Source organism: Lampris incognitus, chromosome 11 (genome assembly GCF_029633865.1).
Source record: "Lampris incognitus isolate fLamInc1 chromosome 11, fLamInc1.hap2, whole genome shotgun sequence".
In the NCBI taxonomy this organism is placed as follows: Eukaryota; Metazoa; Chordata; class Actinopteri; order Lampriformes; family Lampridae; genus Lampris; species Lampris incognitus.
The window spans coordinates 1,889,449-1,911,456 of NC_079221.1; the positions used below are offsets into that span (position 1 = coordinate 1,889,449).

General features: G+C 46.4%; 1 protein-coding gene and 1 long non-coding RNA gene across 10 annotated transcripts in view; one reads left to right on the forward strand and one right to left on the reverse strand.

The window, feature by feature from the left end:
• Window positions 1-22,008, reverse strand: part of igf2bp2a (insulin-like growth factor 2 mRNA binding protein 2a) — a 116,190-nt gene that overhangs the window by 5,661 nt on the left and 88,521 nt on the right. For 2 of the 9 annotated variants that reach the window (XM_056289239.1, XM_056289234.1), the window contains 4 exons: window positions 6,867-6,989; window positions 4,935-5,070; window positions 3,429-3,566; window positions 1,633-1,755 (listed from right to left, as the gene is read on the reverse strand). In XM_056289239.1, the coding sequence (XP_056145214.1) occupies window positions 1,633-1,755; window positions 3,429-3,566; window positions 4,935-5,070; window positions 6,867-6,989 (520 nt within the window). Of the gene's footprint in view, window positions 1-1,632; window positions 1,760-2,822; window positions 2,894-3,428; window positions 3,567-4,934; window positions 5,071-6,866; window positions 6,990-22,008 lie in introns of all 9 variants that reach the window. The other 7 variants (XM_056289233.1, XM_056289231.1, XM_056289232.1 and 4 more) reach the window with 7 other exon arrangements.
• Window positions 2,861-20,182, forward strand: LOC130120602 (uncharacterized). The gene is made up of 3 exons (XR_008810990.1): window positions 2,861-2,914; window positions 4,396-4,539; window positions 20,142-20,182. It is a non-coding gene; the product is annotated as an uncharacterized LOC130120602 (long non-coding RNA).

The following is a 22,008-nucleotide window of genomic DNA, read 5'->3' on the forward strand; positions in this document are numbered from 1 at the left end:
ACGCTCAAAATGGCCAGAAAAAGAGAACTTTCATCTGAAACTCGACAGTCTATTCTTGTTCTTAGAAATGAAGGCTATTCCATGCGAGAAATTGCTAAGAAATTGAAGATTTCCTACACCGGTGTGTACTACTCCCTTCAGAGGACAGTACAAACAGGCTCTAACCAGAGTAGAAAAAGAAGTGGGAGGCCGCGTTGCACAACTGAGCAAGAAGATAAGTACATTAGAGTCTCTAGTTTGAGAAACGGACGCCTCACAGGTCCCCAACTGGCATCTTCATTAAATAGTACCTGTTAGAGCCTGTTTGTGCTGTCCTCTGAAGGGAGTAGTACACACCGGTGTAGGAAATCTTCAATTTCTTAGCAATTTCTCGCATGGAATAGCCTTCATTTCTAAGAACAAGAATAGACTGTCGAGTTTCAGATGAAAGTTCTCTTTTTCTGGCCATTTTGAGCGTTTAATTGACCCCACAAATGTGATGCTCCAGAAACTCAATCTGCTCAAAGAAGTGCCCATCCAACCAATCCAACTTGTGGGAGCTGCTTCTGGAAGCGTGGGGTGCAATTTCTCCAGATTACCTCAACAAATTAACAGCTAGAATGCCAAAGGTCTGCAATGCTGTAATTGCTGCAAATGGAGGATTCTTTGACGAAAGCAAAGTTTGATGTAAAAAAAATCTTATTTCAAATACAAATCATTATTTCTAACCTTGTCAATGTCTTGACTCTATTTTCTATTCATTTCACAACATATGGTGGTGAATAAGTGTGACTTTTCATGGAAAACACAAAATTGTTTGGGTGATCCCAAACTTTTGAACGGTAGTGTACTTTTACACAGATTTACTCCAACACAGATGTACTCTTACACAGATGTACTCTGGCACAGATGTACTCTTACACAGATGTACTCCAACACAGATGTACTCTTACACATATGTACTCTTACACAGATGTACTCTGGCACAGGGCCAGCCAGCTGTTGAACAAATGGGTGAGACAAACTAATTTGATGCTGGTTGTATTTATGTGTGGTTATGTGTGTGATTTTTATCTTGGATGTCTCACCCAGTGTTATTTCTTTTCTTTTCTTTTTTTTAAGCTTTTCCCCCCTCTTTTTCTCCCCAGTTGTACTTGGCCAATTACCCTATTTTCCGAGCCGTCCCGGTCACTGCCCGCCCCCTTTGCTGATCCGGGGAGGGCTACAGACTACCACATGCCTCCTCCCATACACACGGAGTCACCAGCCACTTCTTTTCACCTGACAGTGAGGAGTTTCACCAGGGGGACGTAGCGCATGGGAGGATCACGCTATTCCCTCCAGTTCCCCCTCCCCCCTGAACAGGTGCCCTGACCGACCAGAGGAGGCGTTACGTGCACCGATCAGGACACATACCCACATCCGGCTTCCCACACGCAGACACGGCCAATTGTGTCTGTAGGGACGCCCGACCAACCCAGAGGTAACACGGGGATTTGAACCGGCGATCCCTGTGTTGGTAGACAACAGAATAGACCGCTACGCCACCCAGACGTCCCAGGCCAGTGTTGTTTCTCATTGCTACTGTGGCAGAACCATCTGCTCCACTGGGACAAAGAAAGGTCTACTACTACTAAAACTTGTCATACCCACCTTGATGGACGCTCCAGCGAAGCGGGCTAATTGTTTGATATGTTGGCCCTTCTTGCCAATCAGGGCCCCGACTGCCTGAGTTGGAATAAAGAGGTAGACCACCTCCTGTTCAGGAGCCTGTTGCTGTGAAAACAACCACATTGAAAACATTTTTTATGTCTTTAAGTCTGAAAGGAACATTTCATACACGCTGAGACTAAGATACCGATTCAAGGTTTATGTAAAAGGTTTTTTAAGCCACAGGACGATGACACTTATCCGAAAAGTCCCATCCAGAAATATCTGTGGTTTCCTTGGGCTGTGAGAACACCAGACTCCAAAGTCCATCCATAATAGAAACGGATTACGTTTATATATTATCTAGAGCTTCACAGCCAAAGGGCTTCACATTGAAGGGGGAAACTCACTTCAACCACCACCAATGTGCAGCACCGCCTGGGTGATGCACAGCAGCCATTTTGCACCAGAACACTCACCACACATCAGCATGAGGGAAGAATCATTGAGCGAATTACATGGGGGGATGATGAGGTGGCCAGATGGAGACAGCCAGGTTGAGAACTTTGCCAGGACACCAGGGGACCCCCTACTCTTTGCCATAAGTCCCGTGGGGTCTTCAGTGACCTCAGGACCTCAGTTTTAATGCCTCATCCAAAGCACAGTGGCCCCGTCACTGCACTTGGATTTTTTTGTCATTTTATTAGGACCAGAGGGAAGACTGCCCCCTACTGGCCATCCAACACCACTTCCAGCAGCAACTCATCGTTTTCCCGGGAGGTCTCCCATCCAAGCACACACCTGCTTAGTGTGTCATGCAGCAGAACCAGGGTTCATGTTGGTATGGCTGCTGGCATGACACATACTGAGTCTATTGTGTTCTGTTATTCATGTGTCCCTCTCTCTTCCCCTCTTACGTATGCCCATCTCCAGCCCCCCCCCTCTTTTGTTGCAGTTCTTAGCGCACGCATGCACGCACACACACACACGCACACACACACACACACACACACACGCGCGCACACACACACGCACAAAGCCATTTGTAAAGTGAGGCATTGGTCAACTGTTAGTGAAGAAAACTTGCATCACTAGAGACGTGAGTCCAATCCTGTTACATGCAAACTAAAACATCAGAACCTGCTTCTACTATGTCAAATACATTTTCCGGCGATTCAAATATTATGAAACATACTGAGTGCTGGTGGGTGATGGCACCTGCTGGAGGAACCCCGTATAGGCCACTGAGATGTGAAGAGTGACTCTGCAAGAGACAAGCAGCCGGGTAAGATGGCTTGCACACACATACACAACGTATGCTCCTATTAGGGGAATTTAGGGGTATAAAGTCAGTATGAATCATACATTAACTTTCATGATTTGTATGCACACAAACACATTCTCACACGGTGTCTCACAGCACTCTGGCACAGCCTCACTGGGCAGTGAGTGGAGACTTTGTTTTGCACCAAACTGACTCATCCCTGCAGGAAACGGGGGATTTCTGAATGTTTCAAACCGTGTACAACTGCATGTGGGCAGAGCTCAGTTCTGACAGTTCTGTTTTCTCACAAACACTTCAGGCACACCTAGTCCAGCACATTTGACATCCCTGCCCTGTGGGGATGACTTCCACTTTCACCCCACATGACATGTGCATTAGAGTGATTGACAACCAAATCCCCCACAACAAACAAACCAAAACACAAACATGTGAAATGAGCCTGTTTCTTATACCTTAAATGGTAGTGTCAGGAGGAAGTCGAGGTGGCTCGCTCTATCATGATGAGGGTACTCACCAAGAATGGGTTGTATGCTGCCGGCGCCACTGGGGGCACTCCACCACGTGGTCCTGCAGCAGGGGGCAGCACCGACAGACCAGAGGAGAAGATGCCCAGGGCGTTCAGATTCAAGCCTGGGATAAGGTTGGTTTGTTGCTGTTGGGATAGCAGCGCAATACGGGCACCGTTTAGTCAAGCGCCAAACACAACAACCACAGAATATTCGGACTAAAATCAGACAGTAATGGAGCAGAAAAATGGGGTATGACCTCCCAACAGTTTACGGTCATCAGAAGAAGTCTAATGCTGCGATCCTTCCTTTCTCAACACAGTTTTAAAGCTAAGAAGGTAAAATGTGTCGCATAACATTTCAGATGAGCGAACCCTTTACAGTCAAGTCATCAAACCCAGTTATTTGTGTGTTTTGTCTGTGCATGACAAATTCCTATGGGGTTCACTGGAATATTCTGGTTTCATAGATATGCAAAGACACGAGGTCTCCTTTCACTTCACGCTTCCCGGAGGTCCATTTTTTCATGATGACTTTGTGTAATATTCAAACTGTCACGCTAGATGGCCCTACACGCTTGCTTTAGAAACTGAGCCAGACAGGCAGGATCACAGCGCAATGCTACCCACAGCAAGGCCACACGCTCCAGCTACACACTGTGTTATACTTCCTGCTCGTTATTTCCTAACCTGTGGTGGGCAATGACAAGAAGTTCAAAAGTCCCAACTCCAAAAAAAAAACAACAGCAAAGAGACTCTATTTGCAGTTTGAGACCCATAAAAATGTAATATTGAACAGAAAAGTCCTTCTAAACTCTGTCAACTACGGTTGTTCGTTACAGGCTGCATCATCATCATCCTCATCCTCATCATCATGTTGTGTGTTTATAGATTCTCTTGTTTCTCCTCAAGTTACTGTGTTGCTATCGACAGCGCATGGAGTAAGACATCACCGCTATCTTTCTTCCTTATAAAGCTGACCTCCCTGGCTGCGCCGCTGGTGATGTCATCAGGGTTGTGTGAAAGAGGACCCAGGTGAGAGAGCGGCCTACAGATATCAGATGGATGCTGGGAAACGCAGTGTGTTACAGCAGGAACACAGACACACACAGCAGGAAGAGTGAGTCAGACGCTCTGTGTAACCAACTTGCTCATGTACAAACACACACACACACACACACACACACACACACACACACACACACACACACACACACACACACACACACACACACACACACTTACACTCACACACACGCTAGCTATGCTGAGACATTCTCGAGTCACTGATGAGCCATTTGGTGTTCGTTAAACCGTCTCTTTTTACCAAGCAGACAGTGGGCGGTATTACTAATACTGGGGGTAACATGTATGAAAGGGAGGGCAATACTATCCCCGTTGCTTTAATAGTATTACATTCCACCTTTCATCAGGTCCCCTGCCAGTCTAAATGGGTCAGCTTGACATCATAAACCACAAAAAAATATACATGCAAATTCAAAGGCCTCAGCTTACATTTATAGCAGCGATGTCATTTTCATAGGCTTCCCTCAGCTTCCTCATGATCTCCACTTCTGCTTTGCAGCAGTCCTCCATGCTGCCTTTCACCGTGATGGTCCGCTCAGGGTTGTAGATGGTTAAGTCTTGTAACCTGCCAGAGTCAAGATACACACATACACACACACACACACACAGTATGTACACAGAACAGGACTACTCTGACGCTTGTCACACATTCTCAGGAGAGCTGACTTTACTCTCAGCTGCAGCCCTTTTACTCGTCTCAACACAGTTACTGAGTGTTGCAGCAACTTTAAGAAGCATTTGGTGTCAAGCTGAGATAAAAAAGAAAAGAAAACAAAACAAATCAAAAAACCCACTAAAACACACCCAAAAAGGTTTTTTGCAAGGTGCTGGCAGACGAGTGGAATGTGCTGCATATAAAGAAAAGCAGTAATCTCTCACTCGTGTGTTTTATGTGATGTCATTAACAACCAATGCTTTGGCAAGCAGATCTTCCATCACATGGCCAGAACACTGAAACCAATAGTATTTATTATGCACCCCCCATTCACCTGTGTACCTGAGCAGGGAGCGCTGCACACGGGCGCGTTGTTCTGCTGTGTTGAGCTCATGATGCACCAGAATCGCCCCTGCAAACATTTGTAAGCTCGCAGTACGTCCGAAAATCATGCCGTCTTGTCCATGTACACTCACTAACCGCTACTACCGCTACTAACTTCTTTTTTTCTTTTAGAAAAAGTCTTAATCAGCAACATATCTGGGAAAGATTTAAAGACACAATTAACCTCAATTAGGAAATCCTACAATTTCTGCGAGGCCTGGATAAAAGTCGTTCTTCAAATCATTTGCAGAGCGCCGATCTTACAACCTTTGCTAGAACAGCACATTTGATGCTTAGTTGGTTCCAGTAATGTGCAAGAAATCTTTCAGTGTTTATGTTTTCCTTTTTAAACCTTACAATGAAAAGGGAAGTGAACAACAACCTGACTAACAGCAGAGCAATGCTCAGGGAAAAGTGATGAGGCCTATTCAGAAGAAATGTTTCATAACAGCTCTGGACGGATGTCAGTCCTCCGCTACATCTATCAATCTATCCACAAACCATCACAACTAGCCGTTATATGAAACATAACACCTTTGCATCGATGAAGTGAAACCAATCTATTCTCTCTGCCGTGACAGTGGGCAAGGAGGACACTCCAAAAAGATGCGCAGTCACAGAGACAGAGCAGAGCCATCAATACTGCCTCTCAGCAGAAACCCCTTCTCCTGCCATCTCTCCCCCCTCTTCTTCTCTCACTCCCCTTCTCAAGGCTCATTACGTCCTTGCAATGTACAGAGACAGAGCGATAAATTAGCCCTAAACGAACACGGGTTGGGGAGCGCAGTCCGTTAAATGGGGTCCAATCACTGCCCCTCTACTAACGTGTGCGGGAGATGAAGGAGCTGTAATCAATTCTTCAAGCTTGGTGTGTAACAGCTGAGTAAGCTAAGTGAAACCACATGCCGGGTGGCTAATGGGCACAGGTCTGAAGCTGAAGCACACATTAAGAGAGAGAACCCGATATCATTACTTCTCGTTTGCGTAATGGTTATGCTATTAATGGTCAAACAGTCATCAACAGAATGTTTATATGTGGCTATGGCCGCCACTTCTATGCAGCTTTTAATGTAAATGGCTCGTTTTTTTTTTGGGGGGGGGGGTTCTGATGTGCCGCAGATTGTCGTTATGACATTGCAGAAATGCAGCACAGACACACATTACTCAAGGTGTGTTTTAGAGAAGGAGACACAGAGAGAGAGAGAGAGAGAGAGAGAGAGAGAGAGAGAGAGAGAGAGAGAGAGAGAGAGAGAGAGAGAGAGAGAGAGAGAGAGAGAGAGAGAGAGGGAGGGAGGGAGAGAGAGGAGGGGTAAAGCACTTACGAGGAGATGGTAATCTTGGTCCCTGTCTCCTCCTCGATCTTCTTCAGGTTGCGGCCCTCCTTCCCAATCAGTCGGCCCACCAGGCTGTTGTGGGCCAGGATTTTCAGAGGGATGTCCTCTGTCCTACATGCCCACACATACATCAACCACACACACACACACACACACACACACACACACACACACACACACACACACACACACACAGGTTAGGGAGATAACAGGATAGATCCAGCAGAGGGTCATCAATGTGGCATGAGGAAGGTCAGTGTGGTGGGATGAACAGTTTGGAATGCAGATAACTGTCCAGCTGGGAAAACTCCTGTAAGTACAGGCTTCACTTATAATACATTTGTGTGCACACACACATGCACATAGTGTATATATATATATATATATATATATATATATATATATATATATATATATATATATATATATATAAAATCTCATCTTCAGCCACTTCTCCGGGGTCGGGTCACGGTGGCAGCAAGCTTAGTAGGGCACTCCAGACATCCCTCTCCCCAGCAACGCCCTCCAGCTCCTCCTGGGGGATCCCAAGGCGTTCCCAGGCCAGATTGGACATGTAGTCCCTCCAGCGAGTTCTGGGTCTACCCCGGGGTCTCCTCCCAGTTGGCCGTGCCCGGTAAACCTCCAAAGGAAGGTGCCCAGGAGGCATCCTAATCAGATGCCCGAACCACCTAAACTGGCTGTTTTTGATGCGAAGGAGCAGCGGCTCTACTCCGAGCTCCCTCCGGATGTCCGAGCTCCTCACCCTATCTCTAAGGCTGAGCCCAGACACCCTACGGAGGAAACTCATTTCAGCCGCTTGTATCCGTGATCTCACCCTTTCGGTCACTACCCAAAGCTCATGACCATAGGTGAGGATTGGAACGAAGACTGACTGGTAAATTGAGAGCTTTGCCTTCTGGCTCAGCTCCTTCTTCACCACAACGGTCCGGTACAACGTCTGCATTACTGCTGATGCTGCACCAATCCACCTGTCAATCTCCTGCTCCATCCTACCCTCACTCGTGAACAGGACCCCAAGATACTTGAACTCCTTCACTTAAGGCAACAACTCATCCCCAACCTGGAGGGAGCAATCCACCATTTTCCGGTAGAGAACCATGGCCTCAGACTTGGAGGTGCTGACTCTCATCCCGGCCATTTCACACTCGGCTGCAAACCGCCCCAGTGCTCACTGGAGGTCACGTTCTGATGAAGCCAACAAAACCACATCATCTGCGAAGAGCAGAGATACAATTCTGAGGTTCCCAAAGGGGACACACTCCTCACCTTGGCTGCGTCTTGAGATCCTGTCCATGAATATCACAAAACAGAATCGGAGACAAGGGACAACCTTGGCGGAGTCCAACACCCACCAAAAACATGTTTGACTTTGTGCCAAGAATGCAGACATAGCTCTCAATTTGGTTATACAAGGACCGGATGGCTTGTAGCAACTGCCCCAGTACCCCATACTCCCGCAGTACCCCCCACAGAGTGCCCTGGGTACACGGTCGTAAGCCTTCTCCAAGTCCACAAAACACATGTAGACTGGCTGGTCAAACTCCCATGCCCCCCTCAGCACTTCCGCAAGGGTAAAGAGTTGGTCCGTTGTTCCACGACCAGGACGGAGTCTGCATTGTTCCTCCTGGATCCGAGGTTCGACAATCGGTCGGAGCCTCCTTTCCAGCACCCTAAAGTAGACTTTCCCAGGGAGGCTGAGCAATGTGATGCCCCGATAACTGGAGCACACCCTCCGGTCCCCCTTTTTGAATATGGGAACCACCACCCCAGTCTGGTGGTGGTTCCCATATTCAAACCACCACATATGTAATCTATCTATATATATATAGATAGATATATAGATATATACAGTTAGATATATAGATATGCATGTGTGTGTGTGTGTGTGTGTGTTAGGCAGCAGAGTGTTGATGGCTTTGATGGTGGAGGGTCTTATTATTTGGGAACAGACATGAGGAACACTCTTGATGTGTCATCTCTGCCTCTGCTTAGTGGGGACAGATGTGACACATGAGGGTGAAACTAATTTGTGGTTGGGTCTGAGTGGAGTCAGAGACGAGCGGATGATTGTTGTGGTGTTGACTGTCGCAGTTCAAACTTGGCTAAATGGCGCTGTGGGGATTAGGACTGGATGCCATGATCATTGGTGGCGGCTGGGGTTACCAGGTCAGGGCATGCTGTAATCTGGAGGGGGAGTTTTATTGAGGAGGGCAAAATGTAGGTTTGGGCTGAGGTGTGGGGGCGGAGAGGGAGGAGCACTGTGTTGGGGTTGGACCAGCGTGGTTGATGGGTTTGCTGGGTGTTGGGCCTGCTTAAAAAGGATGCAATTACAGTGTGAAGTGACAATCTTCCGTAAAAGGCTTCATTTGGACTGCACGCTAAATCCCATTCCATTATGACTTCTTTCCTCATGTGATGTGTTTTTTACCGTTACGTAATGTTCTGTATGTTGGTTGGTAGCTGCTTATCATTGTTTAGATAACTTCTTTTTTTTTCTTTTTTTTCTCCACTTTTTCTCCCCAATTGTATTTGGTCAATTACCCCACTCTTCTGAGCCATCCCAGTCTCTGCTCCACCCCCTCGGCCGATCCGGGGAGGGCTGCAGATTCTTTTCAGCTGACAGTGGGGAGTTTCACCAGGGGGATGTAGTGTGTGGGAGGATCACGCTATTCCCCCCAGTTCCCCTCCCCCCAAACAGGCGCCCCGCCCGACCAGAGGAGGAGCTAGTGCAATGATCAGGACCCACATCCGGCTTCCCACCCACAGACACAACCAACTGTGTCTGTAGGGACGCCCGACCAAGCCGGGGGTAACATGGGGATTCGAACCTGCGATCCCTGTCTTGGTAGACTATGGAATAGACCATTATGCTACCAGGACGCATCATTGTAGTTTAGATGAAGTTTTTTTTTTTTTAGTGATCCCATTAAATGCCATGTGCGTGACACTGTGTCCCCGTCTCTTGTGACGGGATCTGTGTATGTGCTGGATGAAGCAGGTGTACTGTGACAGCACAATAGCTTATAAAAAGGTGTGGTAAGTCCTTCATGAACAGACATGATGAGGCTCCATTGTATTAAAACGTTGTTTGTTGTTAGCCATTTATAAAGGTGCGTAGGAGCATTTTCCCACATTCCTTATGTGACACAGACTGGGTTTCTTTGAAGGAACACAGGAAAATATCTCTTTAACTCTGACTTGAGCCACTTATATAGGAGGTCCCAGATCAGAATGGGAAAATCAAAATGTTTGTGGATTTCATCAGACTCTTCAAGGCTTAGAGGAATGTCACGACTCTGTCTTGCAAAAATTAATGCGGAGTTCAGTGGCTTGACCAGACTAGACCAGAAAAAACTCACTGATTCAGTATCTATTTGGGGAGATGCCTCCATTAAAGCTAAACTCAAATGCACGTTGCAATCCATCTGCGTTTGAAAAAAATGCTGGTGCAACTGCTGAGCGTGGCTAAAAAAAGTTATTTTTGTTCATTTGTGCACACAAGTTGTTTCAGAACATGGGTCTGTTCACATTAGTGAGACCTGTGTTCAGGTAGAGTAGAGGGATGGTTTGATCCGTACTCCTGGTCTAAATTTGAAGTGGCTTTTTAGCCGTCTGTTTATTTGAGCAGAAGTGCAGAATTTGAGCAGGATAAGCGGTTTGGATAATGGACGGATGGATGCTAGAATTTTAACCAGCGATACTTCCTATAGCAGGTCTGTGGAGCCAAGTGACTTCACCAGGGCTGTACGCTAACTTTTCTCTCTTTTTTTTGGATTTTTTTCCCTTTTTTTCTCCCAAATTGTATCCGGCCAATTACCCCCCTCCGAGCCGTCCCGGTCTCTGCTCCACCCCCTCTGCTGATCCGGGAAGGGCTGCAGACTACCACATGCCTCCTCCCATACATGTGGAGTCACCAGTTGCTTCTTTTCATCTGACAGTGAGGAGTTTCACCAGGGGGACGTAGCGTGTGGGAGGATCACACTATTCCCCCCAGTTCCCCCTCCCCCCGAACAGGCGCCCTGACCGACCAGAGGAGGCACTAGTGCAGCGACCAGGACACATACCCACATCCAGCTTCCCACCCGCAGACACGGCCAATTGTACCTGTAGGGAGGCCCGACCAAGCCGGAGGTAACACGGGGATTCAAACCGGCGATCCCCATGTTGGTAGGCAACGGAATAGACCACCACCCCACCCGGACACCACGTTAACTTTTTTTGCACATAGCACTGGTGCTACAGAGGTTTATGGTTTTGTAGCATGAGTATAAAACATCTGTTCTCATCTCTACAAACACTCACAAGCAGGGCTCAAAATTAACGATGTCCCGATGTCTCGGGGACCATAAAAAATCCTACTGGGACACAAATATATTTTGTCTGGGACAATTCTGGGACAGTGAAAAAAAAAAGTCAAAGTAAACTTCGAAATAGGTGTTATTTGCAAAGTCATTAATTATGAGTATCTAGACGTTACTTTGTCGTTTGAATAATTTAATAAAAACGTGTGAACGAGGAAACTACAGAAGGCTTACGTTCTTGCGGCACCTCACGATAGGGCAGTCAATCGCCTGCTCGTGCAAATCATAGAATACATTCTACGTCATCCACCCTGCCAGTGGCTGCTGCTTGACTCGCGCCAATGCAGTGTTCATAGAGCCAGAGCGATAGACCATCATCAATATTCATAGAGCCAGAGCGATGGACCATCATCAACGTTCATAGAGCCAGAGCGATGGACCATCATCAACGTTCATAGAGCCAGAGCGATAGACCATCATCAACGTTCATAGAGCCAGAGCGATAGACCATCATCAACGTTCATAGAGCCAGAGCGATAGACCATCATCAACGTTCATAGAGCCAGAGCGATAGACCATCATCAACGTTCATAGAGCCAGAGCGATAGACCATCATCAGCGTTCATAGAGCCAGAGCGATAGACCATCATCAGCGTTCATAGAGCCAGAGCGATAGACCATCATCAACGTTCATAGAGCCAGAGCGATAGACCATCATCAACGTTCATAGAGCCAGAGCGATAGACCATCATCAACGTTCATAGAGCCAGAGCGATAGACCATCATCAACGTTCATAGAGCCAGAGCGATAGACCATCATCAACGTTCATAGAGCCAGAGCGATAGACCATCATCAACGTTCATAGAGCCAGAGCGATAGACCATCATCAGCGTTCATAGAGCCAGAGCGATAGACCATCATCAGCGTTCATAGAGCCAGAGCGATAGACCATCATCAGCGTTCATAGAGCCAGAGCGATAGACCATCATCAACGTTCATAGAGCCAGAGCGATAGACCATCATCAACGTTCATAGAGCCAGAGCGATAGACCATCATCAACGTTCATAGAGCCAGAGCGATAGACCATCATCAACGTTCATAGAGCCAGAGCGATAGACCATCATCAACGTTCATAGAGCCAGAGCGATAGACCATCATCAACGTTCATAGAGCCAGAGCGATAGACCATCATCAGCGTTCATAGAGCCAGAGCGATAGACCATCATCAGCGTTCATAGAGCCAGAGCGATAGACCATCATCAACGTTCATAGAGCCAGAGCGATAGACCATCATCAGCGTTCATAGAGCCAGAGCGATAGACCATCATCAACGTTCATAGAGCCAGAGCGATAGACCATCATCAACGTTCATAGAGCCAGAGCGATAGACCATCATCAACGTTCATAGAGCCAGAGCGATAGACCATCATCAACGTTCATAGAGCCAGAGCGATAGACCATCATCAACGTTCATAGAGCCAGAGCGATAGACCATCATCAACGTTCATAGAGCCAGAGCGATAGACCATCATCAACGTTCATAGAGCCAGAGCGATAGACCATCATCAACGTTCATAGAGCCAGAGCGATAGACCATCATCAACGTTCATAGAGCCAGAGCGATAGACCATCATCAACGTTCATAGAGCCAGAGCGATAGACCATCATCAACGTTCATAGAGCCAGAGCGATAGACCATCATCAACATTCATAGAGCCAGAGCGATAGACCATCATCAACGTTCATAGAGCCAGAGCGATAGACCATCATCAACGTTCATAGAGCCAGAGCGATAGACCATCATCAACGTTCATAGAGCCAGAGCGATAGACCATCATCAACGTTCATAGAGCCAGAGCGATAGACCATCATCAACGTTCATAGAGCCAGAGCGATAGACCATCATCAACGTTCATAGAGCCAGAGCGATAGACCATCATCAACGTTCATAGAGCCAGAGCGATAGACCATCATCAGCGTTCATAGAGCCAGAGCGATAGACCATCATCAGCGTTCATAGAGCCAGAGCGATAGACCATCATCAGCGTTCATAGAGCCAGAGCGATAGACCATCATCAACGTTCATAGAGCCAGAGCGATAGACCATCATCAACGTTCATAGAGCCAGAGCGATAGACCATCATCAACGTTCATAGAGCCAGAGCGATAGACCATCATCAACGTTCATAGAGCCAGAGCGATAGACCATCATCAACGTTCATAGAGCCAGAGCGATAGACCATCATCAACGTTCATAGAGCCAGAGCGATAGACCATCATCAGCGTTCATAGAGCCAGAGCGATAGACCATCATCAGCGTTCATAGAGCCAGAGCGATAGACCATCATCAACGTTCATAGAGCCAGAGCGATAGACCATCATCAGCGTTCATAGAGCCAGAGCGATAGACCATCATCAACGTTCATAGAGCCAGAGCGATAGACCATCATCAACGTTCATAGAGCCAGAGCGATAGACCATCATCAACGTTCATAGAGCCAGAGCGATAGACCATCATCAACGTTCATAGAGCCAGAGCGATAGACCATCATCAACGTTCATAGAGCCAGAGCGATAGACCATCATCAACGTTCATAGAGCCAGAGCGATAGACCATCATCAACGTTCATAGAGCCAGAGCGATAGACCATCATCAACGTTCATAGAGCCAGAGCGATAGACCATCATCAACGTTCATAGAGCCAGAGCGATAGACCATCATCAACGTTCATAGAGCCAGAGCGATAGACCATCATCAACGTTCATAGAGCCAGAGCGATAGACCATCATCAACGTTCATAGAGCCAGAGCGATAGACCATCATCAACGTTCATAGAGCCAGAGCGATAGACCATCATCAACGTTCATAGAGCCAGAGCGATAGACCATCATCAACGTTCATAGAGCCAGAGCGATAGACCATCATCAACGTTCATAGAGCCAGAGCGATAGACCATCATCAACGTTCATAGAGCCAGAGCGATAGACCATCATCAACGTTCATAGAGCCAGAGCGATAGACCATCATCAACGTTCATAGAGCCAGAGCGATAGACCATCATCAACGACAGTTAAAAGAAGAAGAAGAAAGAAATGCTGAGGTGGTTGAATAAACAGCCCCCTGATGCAAGCCCTAATACTGCCGACTCCCGAAACGACTGCCGACTCCCGAAACTAATATTCATATGTTTAATAAAAGAACAAGTATTTTAAACTTATATGGTGGACCAGAGTCCATGGTGTGATGATTAAGTGACAAAAAAGGATCAAATTATATGTATTCTGCATAATTGGGGGGGCGACGACAAGAATTAAAATTTGGGACACTGTTGGTTATATCCGAGACAATACAAAGTAGAATTCGGGACAGTTGTGGGACACTGAGGAAAAAAGTTAATTTCGAGCCCTGCCCACAAGTAGGGCAGTTCATCAGGTACGCGACTGGCAAAACACATCAATGTTGCATACAGGGCACACAAACTCCAAACCTCAACAAGAAATGTTTACAGACAAATATTTTCTTCATTTGCCCATAGTGGTCAACTGCAGGGACACAACAGCTGGATACAAAACATCAGTGTTGCGCTTCAAATGAGTAGTGCACATCTCCGTAAATATGATGTGTGCGTGTGTGCGCGTGTCACAGATTTGGCAATTGTTGTGTTCAACGCATTAATGCAATATTACTATTGAACTACAGGAAGTTTACAATATGCAAGGATGTATGTGGTTACTGCTTCCGGGGTAATGCTACCGTGTTGGGATGATTCCCTGCTGAATAAAATGTTTCTAGCACTCGGGTCTAACGCCATTATTCCTGACAAATGAACATAACAAAATTGGCAAAGAGATCCCTGGTGGCGTAAATGTCTTTTCGTGAAGATGACGACTGCAAATGTGCCTCTTCTGAATTTTTTCCTCTCGTGTCCCGGTGAGCCTGTGGTACCATTTAAAACATGGCTTCAACTCGTCAAGAATTATTTACTGGTCATCAACGCGACTGGAGATGCTTGGCTCGTTGGCAGAAACAGAGCTGTCCTGCAACACTGCCTCGGTACGGAGGGACAAAGGATCTTCTATTCACTTCCCAACACAGGTGCTACTTACGATACTGCTGTGATGCTTCGAAGACATAGTTGACTCCAATGGCTTGTGTAGCAGCAGAATGTCATGCTTTCCATGAACGACCCAAAACACCACACCAGACAATTCTACACTACATGGCAGCCCTTCGTGAACTTGTAACGCGATTTTGGAGAATGTACAGACGAACTGATACGTGACCAGCTCACAGAAAATGTGTGCAACCCACGAATACATGAGAGACTGTTGTTAGAGCCCAAAGTTACACTTGAGAGAGCTTTGACTTTGGCAACTCCTATTGAATCTACTGCAGATCAAGTAAAGGCCACTACAGACACCAGTGCAGCTCCAGGACAGGCTGTGCACCTTACATACAAATGAAAAGGGAGAGGGAAACAGGCAAATGCTGCCAGTACCACTGCTCCTGTTCACCACGGGCGGAGAAAAACCTGTTACTGTTGTTGCCCTACAGCAACAGCAACATGCAGACAATGTAAAAAGACTGGTCACTTTTCGAAAGTGTGTCGCTCCAAACAGTCCCGCACGTGAGAAGAGCATGAGGCTGAAATGCCAGAATTCACAGTACTATACACAGAACATGCTCATGCTGCATGTGCAACCAATAAAATCAAATCTACTGCAGAGATCGCAGATCTAGACTCACAAGCCTGCACGGTGGACCTAGTTGGTGACACAGGATCATCTATCTCCATCCTGCCTCATAGCATCTAACGCGCGCCATTTCAGGCAAATTCCCCTGGTGCAGCCCAAAGTCAGGCTTTAGACTTACTCTAAAACACACATCCCTGTCCTTGGATGCTTGTCCGCGAATGTGTCTCTGCACGGCCACACAGCTCTGGGTACCTTCTTCATTGTGGACAATGGGACTCCGCTGTTGGGGAGGGACCTAATTACAGTACTACAAGTACGTATGTACACAACAGGGTAATGCCTCCTGACACTACCTCTGCTCTTCTCCTCCTGCACCAGTGCTAGAGCGTGCTGCTACACCAACTGCTACCTGTGGCTGTGCAAAGAACTTTGTCCATTGTGTGAAAATTGACGATGCCATCCTACCAGTGCGCCAAAAACTCTGTCGTCTGCCATTGTCTGTCAGAAAAACAGTGTCAGGGGAACTGAGTCGTCTGGTCGCAGCTGAAATAATTGAACGCACTGATGCTTCAGCTTGGGCGTCACCAATTGCTGTCACACAGAAAAAGTCAGGCAAAATCCATATGTGCATTGATCTGCGTTAGCCCAATAAAGCAGTCACTGTGGATGCCTTTCCATTGCCCCATATGGATAAACTACTGTCTCCCGTCAAAGGTGCAACTGTCTTCTCTACAATTGACCTGACCAGCGCCTACTACGAAGTGTCTATGTACGAAAACAGCCACAACCTAACAGCATTCATCACTCATAATGGACGGTTCCATTTCTGCCGTGTACCATATGGGCTGGCTTCAGCACCTGCTGCATTCAGATGATGATGATGAGCATCATTCTTGCTGACCTACCAGGGGTAGAGAACGACTTGGATGACATTATAATCCATGGCCGTGACATGCCTACTCACCACAAGACCCTTAAAGCTGTCTTACACTATCTGAAATCTGCCAGCCAGCAGCTAAATGAAGAGAAGTACCATTTCCACCAGCCTAGCCTGCCTTTTCTAGGGCATATTGTCTCAGCTGATCACCCCCTTCCTGACACAGTACGCATACAGGCCATTGCCAATGCCCCTGCATCAACTAATTCTTCTACTCTGTGCTCCTTCTTCAGACTGCTTTCATGGTGGACCAAGTTCCTGCCAAACCATGCTAACTTGTGGAACCTATGCGAGCATGACTGAGACTGACCGACAGTGCCTTCCAGTGGACAGATGAAGCACGGGCTAGGTTTGAAGTGGTAAAGAAAATGCTGGTGGATAGCCAGGCCTTAGCATTGTTTGACCCCACACTGCACACCATAGTGTCCACGGATGCATTGGACTATGGTTTAGGTGGCGTATTGTCATAAGTGGGCCCAGACAAGGTTGAAAAGACTGTGGCATTCGCATCTCAAACCCTCTCAGCTGCTGAGCATAAATACGCTACAGTAGAAAAAGAGGCCCTAGCTTGCTGAAAGGTCGCATACTTATCTGTAGGGCCACTGCTTCACCCTTACGGATGGATCACCAGGTACTGACAACCATGCTGACCACAAAGAGCGTTGGGCGTGCTGGTCTATACATGTCAAGATGGTCTGCTCATCTCACATCCTTCAAATATGACATCATCTACCGTCCAGGTTCTGAAAATACTCCAGCTGACTGCATGTCTTGCTTACCCTTACCAGGTGCTTCATCAGCCGATGGTATTGCTGTTCCCGCGCAGGCCAACAGCAGCGAGGCAGTTTGTTGCTCTCCTCTCTACTGCTCATAAGACGTTGTCTGCTGCTGATCTCGACTCCGCTTGTGCAACTTGCCCTGAGCTTGCAAAACTCCATTCTCTCCACCCTGTCCTGATTTCCATTGCACACAAGTCTCATCAGTGGGTGGTGCGGACAAAGTAATGACTCTGTGATCTCTACCGGTGGCTGAAGATGGATGCTCAGGTGCTCAGCACCATCCATTTCTGTCATTGGTGCCAGCTGAATGACAAAACCACCAAGCCACACCTAGTTCCACTACAACCAGTGCTTCTTCTGGATGGGCCATGGCAGAAGGTTGCCATCAACATCATTGGGCCATTTGATACAGCCGCTTCTGACTGCAGATATGCAATCACCCTGGCTGACTACTATAGCAAATGGCCTGAGGTTGCCTTTACTCAGAACATTTCTACTGACACCGTGATTGCGTTCCTGTCATCGGTGTTCAGTCGGCATGGCAACCCACTGAGCATTGTGACAGATAATGGCGTTCAGTTCACCTCTGCATCCTTTGCTGCCTTTCTGCAGGAAAGACAAATCTTCCATAATCGCTTCTCTCGCTACTATCCCTCGGCCAATGGAGCTATAGAAAGATTTAACAGGGAGCTCAGACAATCCATACAGTTGGCCATTCAGCAACACCAGCCATGTAAACCAGCCATAACTGACTTTTTGCAAGTCTATCGTGCTATACCCCATGCCACAACTGGTACTTTACCCTTTGAGCTCCTCCATGGAAAACCGAAGCACAAAAAGCTGACTCTGTTACCACCTGCTCCTACATCCTTGCTGATGAGCATGGACATTCGCTGTAGGGTCAGCCAATGCCAGCACAAAATGAAGGTGCATAGGCGTCCAGGTAGCATAGCAGTCTATTCCATTGCCTAGCAACATGGGGATCGCCCGTTCGAATTCCCGTGTTACCTCCAGCTTGGTCGGGCGTCCCTACTAGGGGTGCGCGGTATATGAGGTAGACGGTATAAATGATATAAATTTGGCCTACGGTAGAGATTTGGACTCTACCGACCAATCGCGATAACGCTTATTGATGACGTCATCGTATCTGCCTCAGCGTGGCAATGGCTTCAAGCACAGAGACCACGGAGTAGGAGAAGCTGGTTAAAAAAAACGTGGACTTGGTTCAGATTTAAAAAGTCGGATAGTGAGCAGAAAAATGTCATTTACAAGATGTGTCGAGTGACAGTGCCTGCAAAAAAAGGTAACACGAGCAATTTGTTCTACCATCTAAAATCAAGACATGTCCTCGAGTATGAGGAGAGCCAGAGGATGCGCTCGACTCGCACGCCCAGTCAGTCTCCGAACACAGGAGGGAAGAAAAAGGTTTGCCCTGCTACCCAACCGCAGACCTCTACTGCGCAAGCTTTTTCGAAGAGTACTCCCTCTGATAAAAAGAGTAAGCGTTGGACTGACATTACACAAGCCATTGCGATACAATTATGCAAAGACATGGTCCCTTTCCAAACAGTGGGATGCAGCGGGTTTCAAGACATGATTAAAACCCTTGATCCACGATACGTAGTGCCGAGCCGCAAGTACTTTAATGAGACAGAAATGCCCAAACTGTATGGCCAGCTCCGAGAGAAAGTTGAAAAAGACCTCCGTGAATTAAAGTATTTTGCAACTACTACGGACTTGTGGTCGAGTCGCAGCATGCAGCCTTATATCAGCCTCACGATCCATTTCATAACTGCTGAGTGGGAACTGGCCAGCTGGTGCTTACAGACTTCATATTTCCCTGATGACCATACGGGTGAAGCGATAGCAGAAGGATTCAAGGATGCGCTGGAGTCATGGGGTATCAGGGAAGAATCTCAAGTGTGCATAACCACCGACAACGGCGCAAATGTGGTGAAGGCAGTGACTCTGAATGACTGGAAAAGGCTGCAGTGCTTCAGTCACAGGCTCCATTTCGCCACTGGTATGTTAAAACTTCTCTTTGTAAGGGTGTAACATTATAAGCTATTTTAATGTACTTACTCCACCAGGTTGACTATACAGAGATGGCATAAGTGCAACTTGGCATAGCCAACCAGCAAAGTTGTTATTATTGTATGCTGTGTATTATGTTGATTGTGTTATTTGCTGGATGTATTATTTATTTTGTGTGCCCATGCCCCTCTAAAATAGCTCATCAGCCCCCTAGAGTGTCCCGTTTCACATAACTTAATTACAGAACTATTTTTTTGTACCAGCTTTTAGTGACGTGCAAATAAATGAATAAATTGAATTAAATGTAGCCTGATAATATGGACACTGATAAAGATCACTTTAAATTTCATGCCTCCATGGTGCAAAATAATTTTGATTCATTTATTTAATCTGTTATCAGATTACTGTATAATATTTTTATGTTTTGTTGGTAGAGATGTCTGATGCTCTGTGGATGAAACTAAAGTAATAACAACTTTTAACTTTGTTAACAGAGAGAAGTGTGAAAGATCCTCGTGTGGAGCGCGCAATTGGCGTGTGTAAAAGGATTGTGAGTGCCTTTTCAAATACATGGAAAAGGAAAAGAGAATTGGCCACTGCCCAGGCTGAGCTACACCTGCCTCCTCACTGAAACACCAACAAGGTGGGGGTCACGCCAACAGATGATAGAGCGGGTTCTTGAACTGGAGAAGGCCATATCACAGGTCCTGAGAGCAGATAAAAAGACCAGACATCTAGTACCTACTTGGCAGGACATTGATGTTTGGGAATCTGTAAGCAACACCCTCAGCCCCCTAATGGAGTTCACAGATGCACTGTCTGGGGAAGAATATGTCAGTGTGTCATACCTCAAACCTGTGCTTCATCTGCTAAAAAATACAGTTCTTCCTTATTCTGAAGATGACACAGACCTGACAAAACACATGAAGACGGCTGTCCTCCAGTATCTTAATGAGAAGTACTCTGACCCTGCTACCAATGACCTGCTGGATATGGCCTCCTTTGTCGATCCACGGTTCAAAGACACATATATACACTACCGTTCAAAAGTTTGGGATCACCCAAACAATTTCGTGTTTTCCATGAAAAGTCACACTTATTCACCACCATATGTTGTGAAATGAATAGAAAATAGAGTCAAGACATTGACAAGGTTAGAAATAATGATTTGTATTTGAAATAAGATTTTTTTTACATCAAACTTTGCTTTCGTCAAAGAATCCTCCATTTGCAGCAATTACAGCATTGCAGACCTTTGGCATTCTAGCTGTTAATTTGTTGAGGTAATCTGGAGAAATTGCACCCCACGCTTCCAGAAGCAGCTCCCACAAGTTGGATTGGTTGGATGGGCACTTCTTTGAGCAGATTGAGTTTCTGGAGCATCACATTTGTGGGGTCAATTAAACGCTCAAAATGGCCAGAAAAAGAGAACTTTCATCTGAAACTCGACAGTCTATTCTTGTTCTTAGAAATGAAGGCTATTCCATGCGAGAAATTGCTAAGAAATTGAAGATTTCCTACACCGGTGTGTACTACTCCCTTCAGAGGACAGCACAAACAGGCTCTAACAGGTACTATTTAATGAAGATGCCAGTTGGGGACCTGTGAGGCGTCTGTTTCTCAAACTAGAGACTCTAATGTACTTATCTTCTTGCTCAGTTGTGCAACGCGGCCTCCCACTTCTTTTTCTACTCTGGTTAGAGCCTGTTTGTGCTGTCCTCTGAAGGGAGTAGTACACACCGGTGTAGGAAATCTTCAATTTCTTAGCAATTTCTCGCATGGAATAGCCTTCATTTCTAAGAACAAGAATAGACTGTCGAGTTTCAGATGAAAGTTCTCTTTTTTTGGCCATTTTGAGCGTTTAATTGACCCCACAAATGTGATGCTCCAGAAACTCAATCTGCTCAAAGAAGTGCCCATCCAACCAATCCAACTTGTGGGAGCTGCTTCTGGAAGCGTGGGGTGCAATTTCTCCAGATTACCTCAACAAATTAACAGCTAGAATGCCAAAAGTCTGCAATGCTGTAATTGCTGCAAATGGAGGATTCTTTGACGAAAGCAAAGTTTGATGTAAAAAAAATCTTATTTCAAATACAAATCATTATTTCTAACCTTGTCAATGTCTTGACTCTATTTTCTATTCATTTCACAACATATGGTGGTGAATAAGTGTGACTTTTCATGGAAAACACAAAATTGTTTGGGTGATCCCAAACTTTTGAACGGTAGTGTAGCTGATGACAGAAGGGAGTACATCAAGACCAGAGCAGCAGCGGAAATTCAGGCACTGCTTGAGATGCAAGCTTTATCTGCCACAGAGTCACCCCCACAAACAAGCACGGCAGCTGCTGGTGGAGTTGA